This window comes from Eumetopias jubatus, unplaced genomic scaffold, assembly GCF_037043125.1.
Source record: "Eumetopias jubatus isolate StellerSeaLion01/CBP00866 unplaced genomic scaffold, mEumJub1_p1.0 scaffold_17, whole genome shotgun sequence".
NCBI lineage: Eukaryota > Metazoa > Chordata > Mammalia > Carnivora > Otariidae > Eumetopias > Eumetopias jubatus.
In genome coordinates, this window is record NW_028274823.1 from 67,150,101 (window position 1) to 67,163,980 (window position 13,880).

The 13,880-nt window shown below is 36.8% G+C and overlaps 1 protein-coding gene across 1 annotated transcript in view; it reads left to right on the forward strand.

Annotated features, from left to right (window-relative positions):
- The first annotated feature begins 6,878 nt into the window (after nucleotides 1-6,878).
- ANK3 (ankyrin 3) overlaps nucleotides 6,879-13,880 on the forward strand; it is a 251,108-nt gene continuing 244,106 nt past the window's right edge. The window contains exon 1 of the mRNA XM_088019888.1: nucleotides 6,879-6,965. Coding sequence (XP_087876014.1) covers nucleotides 6,879-6,965 — 87 coding nt within the window. The remainder of the gene's footprint in view (nucleotides 6,966-13,880) is intronic.

Below are 13,880 nucleotides of genomic sequence, written 5' to 3' on the forward strand. Positions count from 1 at the left end.
AGGAACGAAGCTAGCCTATGTGTACCACGGATCGCCTGAGTCCAATATGTGTAGGACAATGCGCTGTGCTGTCTTTCTGTTTTGCTCGCATCTGGACCCTAGGTACGTTTTGCCTTTGATGTAATGTGGAGTGTGCTGGGCTCAGGCATGTCTGAAGAAGATGCTTAATGAAATGCAAAAAGACTCCAGGCAGCGTGGGGTCCAGAAAGGGCCTAGTGGACCCAAGAATGTAAGGTTTAAATGTTCACACTTTTCTCAAGAGAAATGTGAGAGCTTTAAAACTCAGCTTTGTCTGGTTTATTGACACGGGGGAGTATAGAATTTTACAGTTGGGGGGAGAAAACACTGTGGAGTTAAAGTTTGTTTTTAAAACTCATATAAATGGTAGATGGGGGTTGGGATATCTGGAAGCTGGAGAATGTAATTATATTTTGGTTTCAATAGAATTGTTCATAGATCTAAATATGTCATCTCATTTAATAATGTTAAAAACTTGCGTAGTAATCCATTGTCCCCTTAAGGGTTACTGTATGGGGAAAGGAGGTAAATGCTTGCTTTATATGTATAAAATTTTGAATATTTGATTCTGAGGGGATCATAAGATGCTATTTTGATTATGGCATAGTTGAAGATTTCATGTGATCTCTTCTTTCTACCCATGTCTTTTCAGTTAGCAACCAATTTATCTACTTATGAGAACACACATGTACTCACACGTGTACTTTGCTATTAATACTGTATATTAAGTCCTGAGCACCAGATGAGCATTTTGTGAGCACTAGTCCTAATGCCTAGCAAAAGACATCATAAAGATGAGGATATTGGTGCTAGTTCTCACATTAAGGAAAGACGTGCTAGTGGTTTTGAGAAAAGAACTGTCATTTCATAGTGTTACAAAAAGCAATTCAGAGAACTCTCACAATTTTGAAGCTTATTTCAAATGGATTCAGTTTTAATCTCTGTATTCTTGGAAATAGGTTAATCTTTTAGTGAAGAACATTATTTCATGACCTTTACTGAATATTGCTGTATTCTACAGCAGACATTTATGAAATTTTAATCTCAGTGAGACTTTGCAAATATTCTGTGTGCCTCAGAGAAAGGCCTTTTCAAATTAAACTTGAGATTCATTTTAAGATGTAAATGTTGTTCATGAATTCCAGACGTTAAGGATAATTTACTAGTAATATAAGCATGCTGCCAGGTGAGTCCTAAAAATCACATTATGTCACCCTAAAAATAATCAATTCACCCATCAAAAATTACAAGCTGTATTGAAGGTTGAATTTCAGTTGTGCATTCTGTTCCATTAGTTGTAGAACTGAAAACTTTACATATAATCAGAATGATGTTTGCTGATGACCTAGTGAGACTTGGCTTTGAAAAATACTAATTGCTAGGAAGTTTCAAGCCAAGTGCAAATATAACAAATCTTAAAGAATGTACTTGAAAAGATTTGGCCTCTTATGAATTAATGAGTTAATTAAAAAAAAAAAAAAGAAAGAAAAGAAAAGATCCAAGATCCAAAAGGAAAGCTCAAATAAAAGCAGACCATCTTGTTTCTGCCTCGTGTCAGAATATATCAACTAAATGGTGAGAGCATTTGATCTCAGCCCATATGTGCAGCATTTTCTGTTTTGGTGGGCATGCTGTTTAAAAAACGTGTAATAAAATGACAGACTGAATTTGAAATTATCCTGCCCTAAGCATGACTCTGGAAGGGTACTGACCCGACACATCGCACGCAAGTCCCATCACAATAGAGGGTAGCGTATACTATTGCTGTCCTGGGTTTATTTGGACAATGAATAAGAATTATTCATCTCCTGCTTTCATCTCTGACTTGAATGGAAGACTGAACAGTTTGTCTGCATGAGCTGAACTATGGATAAAATCCTTGCAAAGAGGGTATAGTAGATAATTACATTTTCACAAATGATCATTAATATTCCTCCTGCTACTTCTGTTTGGCTTGTGATTTCTGTAGTGTTTAGAGATTTTCTACAGGATTGCTTATTCTGTGTTTTGGGAGAAATTTTCAATGATTTTACAACTTTTAATTGTGAAACATTTGTAGCCCAAACCGTCTAGAAAGGTAGAGTGTTTGTACCTCTGCCAGTTTTAGAAATTGTCATGAGTTGCTAATAAAGTCTTTATGAAAGAACTAGTTTTGCCATAAATGACTGATGAAAAATTAACTCTTAAACTTGAGCTCTTAAATAATGATCAGGCAAAAAAAAAAAAAAAAGAAGAAGCTAGACTCTAATATTGAGCAAAGCCCAAATTTAATACAATTTTAATTTGCATTTCAGAGGCAGCTAATGATAAGATCCTTCATAGCTGTGAATTATTTTTAAATCCTTTGAAGTTACTCTGTCATACCAAATAGAAGTTCTTGGTATCATTTCATATTCTATCTTCAGTTCAGCTGGGTTCTATTTTATATGTCTGATTTTTTAATAATTCATTAATAAATACATACTTGACTGTTGTGAGAATCCACAGTTTTATTGTTGATGATTTTCACTTTAGGAAGCTTAGGGCAAGTGGGAAAATTCATATAGTCAAACTCAAGAAAGGAGTCACAAAACCAGCCTTTTTGCTGCTGAAACTACCTGTACAGTTTCTTGTTTTAAAATGGAAACTTAGTTACGCAGTAAGTATGGTATTTACCAGCTAAGTGTGCTTTCCTCTGGGTGACAGTGTGATGATACTACCTCCTCTCAGTTATAAATTTGGGTGATAATCAACCCTAAGCAACACTTATAAGACAAAAGAGAATTTAAAATCTAAGTGTCCTGTCTTTTTAACAGCCATTCTCTTTATAATACTAAGGCATTTTTAGTCACAAAGTAAAATATATATTTGCCAATTCTTTATTCTAATGTAAATATTTATGTGTTATATTTTTTACTACATCCCCAAAATATATTGCAAAGGCTAGTATTAAGAATTAAATCATATCTTCTAATTAGACTATTGATAAATATTAGACTACGCAACACAAATTTCATAGCATATTAGGCAAATATCTGCAGTTACTAATTAATCATTTATTAAGCATAATTATCTGTAAAGATTTTAATTCTTTTATTTTAGGAGGTTTTTTTTTTTTTTTTTTTGCTCTCACATGAAATACAGATCTGTGTAGACATTCAAGATACTCATTTCTAGATAACAAGGTTGGGAAGTGAATGCATTTTTCTTTGGTCAGGTGACGTGAGTGATGCAGCTAATTTAAAAAGTAGAAGAAGTCAATAATGTTAAAAATTGCTTTGTAAAATCTGGATATGTGTCACATTTTAGTCTTGAATTCTTGATTATATTGTGTTCTAATTCAGCATCACTCTGACATATTATTATTTTACATGTTTCAAGAACTCAGTGATTATTCTGTTGTATTTTGAAAACACTTGTATCAATAAGATAAATTATACTTTGAATACTGTAGCTTTTTAAACACAGGCTGTGTCTTACTCATCTTTTGATCATCAGAATCTGGCACATATTGAGCATTCAATAAATATTTGTTAAAATTTTTTAAACAAATCCTTGTCTCTGAAGAGACATTGCTTCATAATTAATTACTCATTAAGAGTAATTGCTCAAAAGAGTATTTTAAGCATCTCATCAACAGAGTATTTGAATTAAATTGAAAATAAAGTGCTATTATATAGCTGAGAAGTCAGAAATACTTAGTAAACTATATTTAAAATAATGGTTGGCCTTCTAGTCACCATCTAGTCTTATAATAAGGCACAATATTTCTAAATATTTAAATATTTCAAAATATTTTAAACAGGAAAATGTACTAGCTAACTTTTCATTTTAGTGACTAAAATTAGACCATTATTTCCAGGCTAGAAGTTTCCCAGGATACAGGATTCATGTCGATAATTGTGTTTACACAATAATGACAAATTGTCTATCAAGAATTTTCATGTTATCTTTTCTGATATGGTGGCACCACTGGCAATGAGATGGGTTGTTTATTTCTCACGTGTCATTTCCAAGAATGTTAAGTTGATGTTCTGAGGACAGCATTATCCACTGGAGAAGTGTAACTCTGACACTGTGGACGTGGACTCTTGGAAAGAGCCTATCTAGGAAGCGGACTGAAGCAAGGTAGTGAATAGGCAATAAATACATATTTAACTGGTGGGAGAATCCATAATTTTATTGGCAGTAAAAGCAGTAAATAGGTAGTAATTAGAGTAATTCTGGTCTGTACTTTGCAAAAATAGCAGCAATGCATTTACTTACACTTTGTCTTCCTACTCAATCCTATTGCCTAAATTATTCTTAGTAGGTAATCGGCCTTAATGCCATGAAGTAAGTCTGACAACTTTGCTACAGATCAGCCACTCTCAAAGTGTGGTCCAAGAACCCCTGGGTATCCCTGAGACTCTCCCAGAGTACCTAGGAGATCCTTCCTTTTCTAGCTACATTATCTATCTGAGACTGGATTTCCTTCACATACTTCAACCAAAACAACATATGGCCAAAGATGAAATGCAGAAGTAAATATGAGATCTAAATATTTTCTCTTGTCAGGCATTATTGCAAAACTGTAAAACAATACCAATCTTCTTATATTGTTTGTTTGGTTTGGAAGATACCATTATTTTCCATAAGATATATGTTTTATGTTACATAGTGTGTGTTATTATTTTAAAATAAATTAAATATTTGTTTAATTCTCAGTTTTATGTTCCAAGGTAGTAAATAGCAATTGTTATAACCCTCTTATTCAAAAGCTCTTGGGGATACTCAATAATATTTAAGAGTGTAAAGGGACCCTGAGACAAACAAGTTTGTGAACCATTACTCTAGACAGAGTGCAGTGTGAACCTTCCCTGGCCTGGTTTGTATGCCTAGCTTGGTTGCTGAAAGCATTGGTCAAATAAGGTCAAGTTCATATGTTCAGTCCCTGTGTGATCAGTTATGTGCACTTGACTCATGGTAATTGCCATAGCCAAGCAAGCTAAAACAAATTAAGAAATTTTTAAGGTAATAATCATAGTATTAATTAAAGGCCAACTGTGTGCCAGGACATTTCTAACTGCTTCGCATATATTATCTCTCTTACTCTTATCAAAAGCTGTACATGTTAAATTTTACAGCTCTTCTCATTTTACAGATGAGTAAACCGAGCTACAGAGTGTTTAAGTCTCTTATCCAAGGACACCCAGTTTGTAAATTGTACCAAGGTTTTGAATGAAAGTGTTTTGGCTTCAGAGTTTGAACTCTGAGATCATCAATGAAAGTGATCAATTAGATCTATCTCCAAAAACTTAAAAAATACATATGATATTCTACCCCTGAGTTAGCACCTTCATCTTCATACGTGAAGGGCAGCTTCTTAGATATGAGTCTGTATTCCCAAGATCCCTGCAGTAGGTCTTAGCTGTTTGATTATAATAGAGCTGGACATTTCAAAGTCAGCCACCATGTTGTAACTACCTATAACTGCACATTCCAGTGGTTACCTTAACTTTGAGATATAGTCTACTCTTTTTTTTTTACAGTCTACTTTTATATGTTAAACTTAAAGTAATAAAAAACAACTTCCTTCTTTATCTTTACCAAGTGTTTTCATTGTACTTTTTAAGAGACCTCTTGCACATCTGGGCATTATTTGCTCTTTCTCTCTCTCTTCCATTTTATTGCATTCAATGTAAAGATGTTAAGTCTTCTGATTACAAATCTTGTCCAGGAAAATGTAAATGCCACCTGGAGATTATTTAATATTCCAAAATCATTCTATCTATAAGCCTACCTATCTACCCCTAACTTCACTAGTGAACTAAACTTACTTTAAAATATATTTTTTGTCCATTCAAATAAACTTTTACTTAGCTATGTTTTTACCGAGGGTTTCTCAAATCCCTTTATTGATGACAGACTCAAGTAGCAATGAAAAATTAAAATGGAATGAGCAGTAGCATTTTGGCATCTTGGTGTTGATAAGAGTCCCTATGAAACCGTGTTCCCCAGAAGCCCCCCAAAGAAGGCAGGTAGTTCCCCATATACCAGCGAGGCTCCAGCTGCAGCAGCTGGTACACAACATTTTAGCATGGTACATTCAAGAACCTTTCATCTCACTAGCTAATGCCTCCTCTCCCTCTGATGCCATGGGCCTCACCCTTCAATTCCTCCGGGCTTTTAACCCCAGACCTCTAATTATCTGACCAGGAAGCTAAGTCCAATGCATTGTGATTGTCTGGCTGATCCCACCCCATAAAGTATATTTGTGCAGTGGAAGAAACTACATATGTTCACAATATTGTCTATCCACACTAAAAACCAAGCTATTTATTTTCTAATCTCAGAAAGAAAAAAAAGAAGAAAAAAAATGTTCATCTATTCAAGTAAATGCTTTCTCTTTTCTCCTGATACCTAGACCAATTTTAGCTTATCACTGTTTTCAGTTGCTATATTTAAGATGTGAATAGTTCGCTGGATTAAATATTTTAGGACTCACGCCAATACCTCCTACATAATAAGGATCCTTAGGCATGAAGCCCTGTTCTGATTCATAACATACCAAATAAATGGAAAAATCCCAAACAGTTGATATGTCTTATATAATCTACCATGTGTAATGCCAGAAGTAACTGCTCTGTATTTCCTAAGTGATAAGTAGCAGTATCTTTGTATTACAAGGTGCATTTCTAAGGGATTCCGCAGTTCTTTGTTGTGGTTGAGCCAGGCTGTGCAACAGCCTGCCATTTGTTTTAAAAACAAAGGTGCACACAGACTCCCCAATTTTGGCTGCATAATACTATCGCATGGAGGCTCAGAACAACTTCATTTGATGGCTAAAGAGACAAAGCTGGCCTCTTCTAGCCCCCTTCATCTGTGTGGCATGGGTCACGATGTTTAGATGCATCACCGTGCCCCAGGATGCTCGGGATAACCGTGTAGGGAGTTGCAATATGGAAGACAGTTCCAGGAAAGGAAGGGTGAGCAAGTACACCTTGGAGATCCCATTTTTTGTTGGAGTCTGGCAGGAAGCTCTCCAGCCAAGTACTTATACTAGTTCAAACCATTAAATTGTTGACCAATTCATTCTTGCTCTTGTACCATGAGGTAGGGAGAAAACATAAAATCCAGGAATCCTGATTTCTATTTTCAGCAATTTCCTAACTAGTTAAGCAAATCATACCTCTCTTTGCTTCAGTTTCCTATTTATACAGTAGAGATGATGAGGTAACCTCAACCTACCTCAGAAATGAAAATGAGTTAGAAAAATTGAAATATACATTTTTTTTTATAATACAAAGCAAAGCTATATATTTAGACTAAGATTTAATCTTTACTATATTGAATCTTTACTGACCAGTTGACTAGGTCAGGGCTATGTCTCTTGAGATTATTTAGTACATATTGTTGAGGTGAGTCAAGGGCACTTCCATAAATTACTCTCCTGCTCTAACAATTATAAATGAAGACACGGTGGGGTACATGTCAAGTGATCTTTCCAGGGGTGGGAAAGCCTGATCACTTAAGACAGCCACTTCCTCGGGTGAACAGTGGAGTATGGATTCTGCATCAAATATTTTATAGGCAACCTCGCTCATGGGAAAGCAAAAGAGAATTTCTTAAAAGACGTGTTCATGTGGGAAATAATTGAGACAGATGAACTAGATGAAGCATAGCAAGAAAAGAGAAGGAATGACTGATAATGAGAAAGTTTAAGACCCTAGAGGCTCTACATTTTTTTGGCTCAGCACTGGCCTTTTGCCTTACAAATGGAAAAGGCTTTCAGTCATATGTTTTGGAGAGCTTGGCATCTGCAAAATTTACACATTACAAACCAACAATAACTGCTAGCTACTTTATGCAACCTTCAGTTACATTCTTGCTTTAATTCAATGGGGAAAATAATTCTCTGAAATAAAAATGATTAAAATTTTCAGAAGAGTTAAATCTTCCTCGTGTTAATATTCCATCTTTATGATGGATTAACGTGGGGAAAAAAAAAAAAATTCTCCAGGGCTGTTATATGTTCTGAGTTGCTGAGCACCGAGAGGGCTGTGGATAGACTTTTTTTCCCCAAAGCAATGTATTACCATTTCTCTTGTGCTTCCTCATCCCAAGAGATAACCAGAAACATGTCCAAACACAGCAGAGTTTTCAAACATGCCTGGTAATGAATCCACCTGGAAAACATACGTTTCAGAAATAATTTCCCCATCTCTGGCTATCTTCCAGCCTTATTTATTTGGATCTTTAAATTTCAGAATAACAAAAAGTAAATGGTTTATGAATTTTAAGGTTAACGGGTCTCTCTGCTCTATAACTGTATTCTCCTGCAAGTAAAGACAAACTCATCCCATACTAAAATGTCCTTGAATGGAATAAAGTGAAGTGTTCATTTTGTTTTCATTTTAAACTTCAGAAATATTTTGGATGAGTTACACCTCTTTCTATGTCTTGTATTCAGTACCCTGGCTAAAATGGAACTTTTATTAACACTTTTCCATTTTTGTTCATTTGGGAATAAACTACCTGGTTTTAGCTCTAAGAGTATTTTCACATTGCACAGTTATCGGGGAGCTTTTAGGGAAGGGAGGAACTTACCTGTCACTTAGTTAAACTATTCTAACCTGTCTATTCCTAACATCATTTATAGCATTCTGCCTAATATACAATCGTGTTAGGACATAATCTGTGCCCACAGCCCACTAAGATACCTTAAAATTCTATAGTGTAAGGAAAGTTTTTTAAAAGAAAGCTGTAAGTCAAAGTGGTTGAAAATTGTGTCCCAGGCTACTACAAAATCATGACGTAAGAGTACTATATTGACCACAGAATATTAGGACATACAAAACTCTCCTCCCTTCATACAAATGGTCTTATGTCCCTTGAGAGGTAGGTGAAACTTGCTCTTTAAAATCTTACTTTATTTATGTTCCCAGAAAATTTCAGACAAACTCAAATAAATCCTGTTTTGCAGCCAAACTGAATCAACTTCACATTGAGGAGTATTAGAAATTCCCACCCACCACCAACACCCGATGTGCTTTTTTTTTTCCCTATGGGAAGCATCTTTCTTCTCAGTATTTATTTTTATTTCTAATCAGTCTCCAGGAGAATTTTTAGGTCTCTGAATTCTGGGTGAGAAAAGACACTGCAGGGGGCCTGGATTCTGGGTCTTCCTTTTGATGTAAACCAGATCATAGTAGACAGACTTGATGAGAGTGGATTTTATCAGCATGGCCAAGTAAATCTCTCTTAAAAACACTGTCTTTAGGAAAACAAAAGCCTGCCGGCACTGTATTTATTTTTTTTAACTGGTTCCCAGTCCCCTCTTCTTAAAGATAAAGATGGAAATGTTGTTTTGCCTTTCAGCGTGAGAGGGGTCACTGTGCGCAGACGCCCTGGCAGATTCGAAATGTGCACCAGCTGGGGCCTTTCTGGCCAAGGGCCCAGTGGAAAGATGCTAACCATGCTTAACATGTGTTAGGGGACAGTGACCTCATTTTCAGGGATGAACTAAGGTTAGTTCCAAGCAAAGTCCTTACAAACAAAGGCAGCCTTGTAGCAATGGGAAGGAATCTGTGGAGACAGCCCCTGGTCCTTCGGGTGGTTTTGATAGAGGTGATTACAAATACAGATAGCCTTTAGAAGCATTTTCCTTATTGGTTAAGCCCTCCCCCCCACCCCTCCCAGTGCTGATTTGTAGATGGAAAACGCTGGTTTATATAAAGTAACTAGGTAGCAGTTAAATAAAAAAGAATGAAATCTTAAGAACTCAAGATCTTCCTGAACTAAAACGGTGCGAGTTTTTTCAAGCACTTGCCACACAAGATTCCCTTTTAGGATCTCTGCACCCCACCCCCAAAACACACACCTAAAAAGGACTTACTTGCTAAGATAACTAATACCTCTTAGTGGGGTGGGGCTAGGGGTGGGGGAGAAAACCAGTCTCGGAAAGATCTGCGGTGGGTTATTGACAGGAGGCAGATTGTGGCCTGAATGTCACAGTTGTTGGGGGTTGCGCAATTCATCACATTCTTTTGAAATTGGTCAGAAATTAGATCACTGTGCAAGAGATCTATAAAATATCAGCACATAATCTCTTACTCTCAAATATCTGGAAACTTTGAGTGGGCACTATCTGAATGGCCATGTCTCAGGGTATAAACTGCCATTTTGTTCTTGTCTAGTGGGTAAGAAAAATAAAAAAATAAAAATCCCTCCTTTGTTACCACCCCTCCCCTTCACATGCTTGGGCAGTCCTGTGGCTCTGTGTCCACTCTCAAAGCCCTAAATTCAGAAGAATGTGACTCTCAAGCCACTTTTTTTCTGTCGAAAATTGTTTTATTCCAGATAAACATTATCAATCTTGGATTTTGAGAAGTTCTGCAAAGCAGCTCCACTTATATTTCAAAACTATAATTGACAGGAAATCACTAATTAAGGAGCAGTGGCACAGAGGACTTTGGGATTTTGATAAGCAACCCCCATACTGTGTAAATCCCCTTCCTGACTGAGAATAATCTGTATTACTTTATTCACCAAAAATTACTGTCTCATATTACCAAGAAAAGCCTGACATCTGTAGTTTCTGGGCATAAAAGTTTGCTTTAAACAGGGGGTATAGAAGAGTAAGAAGATGGGGGAGGCAAACATGAAAGCCAAAATTTAAAAATCTGGCATACAGATCTTAAACATTGTCTTAGTGAAATTAAAAATCTGTCAGCAGACCTTCAGAATGCCCCTCACATCATTCCTTTCTTTTCCTTTCCATGTGCTATTGCACCCAAATATCCGTATCACATAGAGCCATATTTTTTCTTTTTTATTGAAGTATTAACATACAATATTATATTAGCTTCAGGTGTACAACATATTTATTCAACAATTCAGTCCATTACTCTGTGCTCACCAAGGTAAGTATAGTCCCCATCTGTCACCATACAATGTTATTACAATATTATTGACTATATTTCCTATGCTCTACTTTTCATGTCTGTAACATTTATTCCACAACTGGAGGTCTGTACCTCTTTGTCTCCTTTATCTCAGCCATCCCCCACACCCACCTCCCCTCTGGCAACCACCAGTTTGTTCTCTGTATTCAAGAGTCTGGTTTTTATTTGTTTCTTTGTTCGTTTGTATGTTAGATACTGCATATAAGTGAAATCATACGGTATTTGTCGTTGTCACACAGAGCCATATTTTTATTATAACCTAATTCAGTGGCACTCACATCTGGTTACACATTAGAATCATTTGAGCTGTGTTTATTAAAATGTCCCATCTCGGACCAACTGAACTTCTGAGGGTAGGGGCCCGAGTGTCTGATTTGTTTATTTGTTTCAGTCTTCCCCTGGAGATCCTTCAGGCATAATAGATTGACAACCATTTCTCCGCCCCTCCTTTTGTCTCCATTTTCTCCAACATGAATCTGTTGGATTCATGTCAATTAATTGGGCTAAAATGTAGATCTAACGATTTCTTCCCACTCCGCGAAACCCTTCGCTGGCTCCTGATATCTTTATGATGAAGTCAGCTTTCAATGCCATTCCAAACCTGGGAACCTCTCCTTTACCATTCTCTCCAGGGGCCTCCCTTTTCCAGTAGAAATTGTTTATTTGCCAATCCTGAAACCTTGTTATTTCTATATCTCTGCTCACTTTTCCTTTGTTGTTGTTGTTGTTCTTCTTCTTTTTCTTTTAAGATTTTATTTATTTATTTGGGCATCAGCAGGGGGATGGGCAGAGGGAGAGGAAGAAGCCAACTTCTGGCTGAGCAGGGAGCTCCATGCCTGGGATCATGACCTGAGCTGAAGGAAGATGCTTAACTGACTGAGCCCCCCAGGCGTCCCTCCTTTCTTCTTTTCCCCATTGACTGGGGCCCCACTAGAATTCCTGCATCTCCTCCTCCTCTCTGTTTCCCCATCCATATTCAGTATGCAGAAATGGCTTTTCTCAATAGTGTTTGTGGACTTCATCTTCTGTAGGTTCTGCTACCATAAAATCTCATTCCACATGCCAGCTGCAGCCTGCACAGCCAGACTGTAAGATCACTGAAAACAATGACTCTATCCTCAGAGTCAAGGCCAAGTTAGACATCACTGCTAAACTGCTGGATGTTAAACCCTGTATTGATTATGAACTCCCAATCCTAGTGATGGAATAAACATAATAGCCACTTTGAAGATTTGTTTTACTGGTTAGGAGAGACATAATATTGATTGCTTGAAGACCCAGACTTGTGATTTCACTTTTAGCACAACCCTGCAAAGAAGTTAAGAATGTGGATTCAAGTAAACAGATTTATTTGTCTTCTGATGTGTCTGCATAGATATACCTGGTGCCACCATTCACATTTGAGTCAATGCATCCAGTATGAGAAGATCATAACATTGGTGCTCTTCCTGGGCCATATTTTCTGAGGCATGACCAGGCAACAGGTCTGTTAGATCTGGCCACCTAGATAATGCTTCTGGAGGTTTTATTAGAAGAAGCTTTATTAGGGGCGCCTGGGTGGCTCAGTCATTAAGCGTCTGCCTTCGGCTCAGGTCATGATCCCGGGGTTCCATTGGGCTCCCTGCTCCACAGGAAGTCTGCTTTTCCCTCTCCCACTTCCCCATTTTGTGTTCCCTCTCTCGCTGTGTCTCTGTCAAATAAATAAATAAAATCTTAAAAAAAAGAAGCAGCTTAATTTAGAGGTATCTTCAAATCCTCTTGAAATTAACTTCTTGAGAATAGAAAGAATGATTAAAAGAAGGCCTTTTATTCAGCAAAATTTATATTAGTAGTTATTTGGCTAATTTAAAAAAATAACTAACAGCTAGGAATGCTAAAAGGTACATATATTTGGTAAATATTTGATTGTTCCCATAAGTCACAGAAAAGTACATCCATTTTCCCAACACGAATATAAAGATGAAGCCTTTTCTCTGAGTGTGGATCCCCTGACTGTAATTCTCTTTGGCCTTCTATACCATAAATGCTCTTTCTAGGAGTCCCACTTTCAGTCTCTTTGAAAGAAAGCTGGAGATTAAAGCAATCTGTGAAGTAATCTGAGTATAGAATCTTTCTGGATTTTTCTGGTTTTTATTTTAGTCTCTTACCATCATCCCATTCATATCTGATTTAGCAGGAATATTTTTAGGAACTTCTTTCTAATAAGTCTTTCCAAAGCATTTAATTTAGTTTTCATAAAAATATTCTGCCTCTGCACTGTTTTATACTTTAGTACCTAATTAAATTACATAATTACAACAACCGGGACCACTGGCATAAACATGTGAGAAGAAAACCACAACTGATTACCAGTAGGAGTGGGGGCATCTGTATTTGGGCATCATCCTGTGTTGACAAAAGGAAAGGTGAGGGGACAGATGTCGGTTAGAAGAACAATGACCACACTCCAGCAGTATCTGGAAAGAACCTAGCAGAGTACCTGTCACTCCGATGACTCTAAATAAATGTTGTTGCTCTTTCTTTACTTCTTTACTCAACGAGTGTAAGTTCTTCTTCCTCTTTTATGTTACTCTGGAGCATTTAGGCAAGGAAGCATTAGAGAGTGGGGATTAAAGGCAAAGTTCTAAAACTAGGGAGACATGAATCGAATCTTGCCTTTGTCAGTTTCTAGAAAAATGCCCTTGGGTCGGTTACTTAACCTGACTTTCTGATCTGTAAATGTGGATGATAGTAACACAGACTTCACACAACTGTGAGAATGAATGTGGGGCAATCTATGGAAAATGCCCCACATATAATAGGTGTCCAATCATTGTTGGTCATGATACCATGTTATTAGATATCAGAGCACTTAATGCCTTCTGATTCACGAAGTACAATAGATTGCAGACCTCACCTGCATGAACTCTCTGACAGTTATTGCCAAAACAAATACAT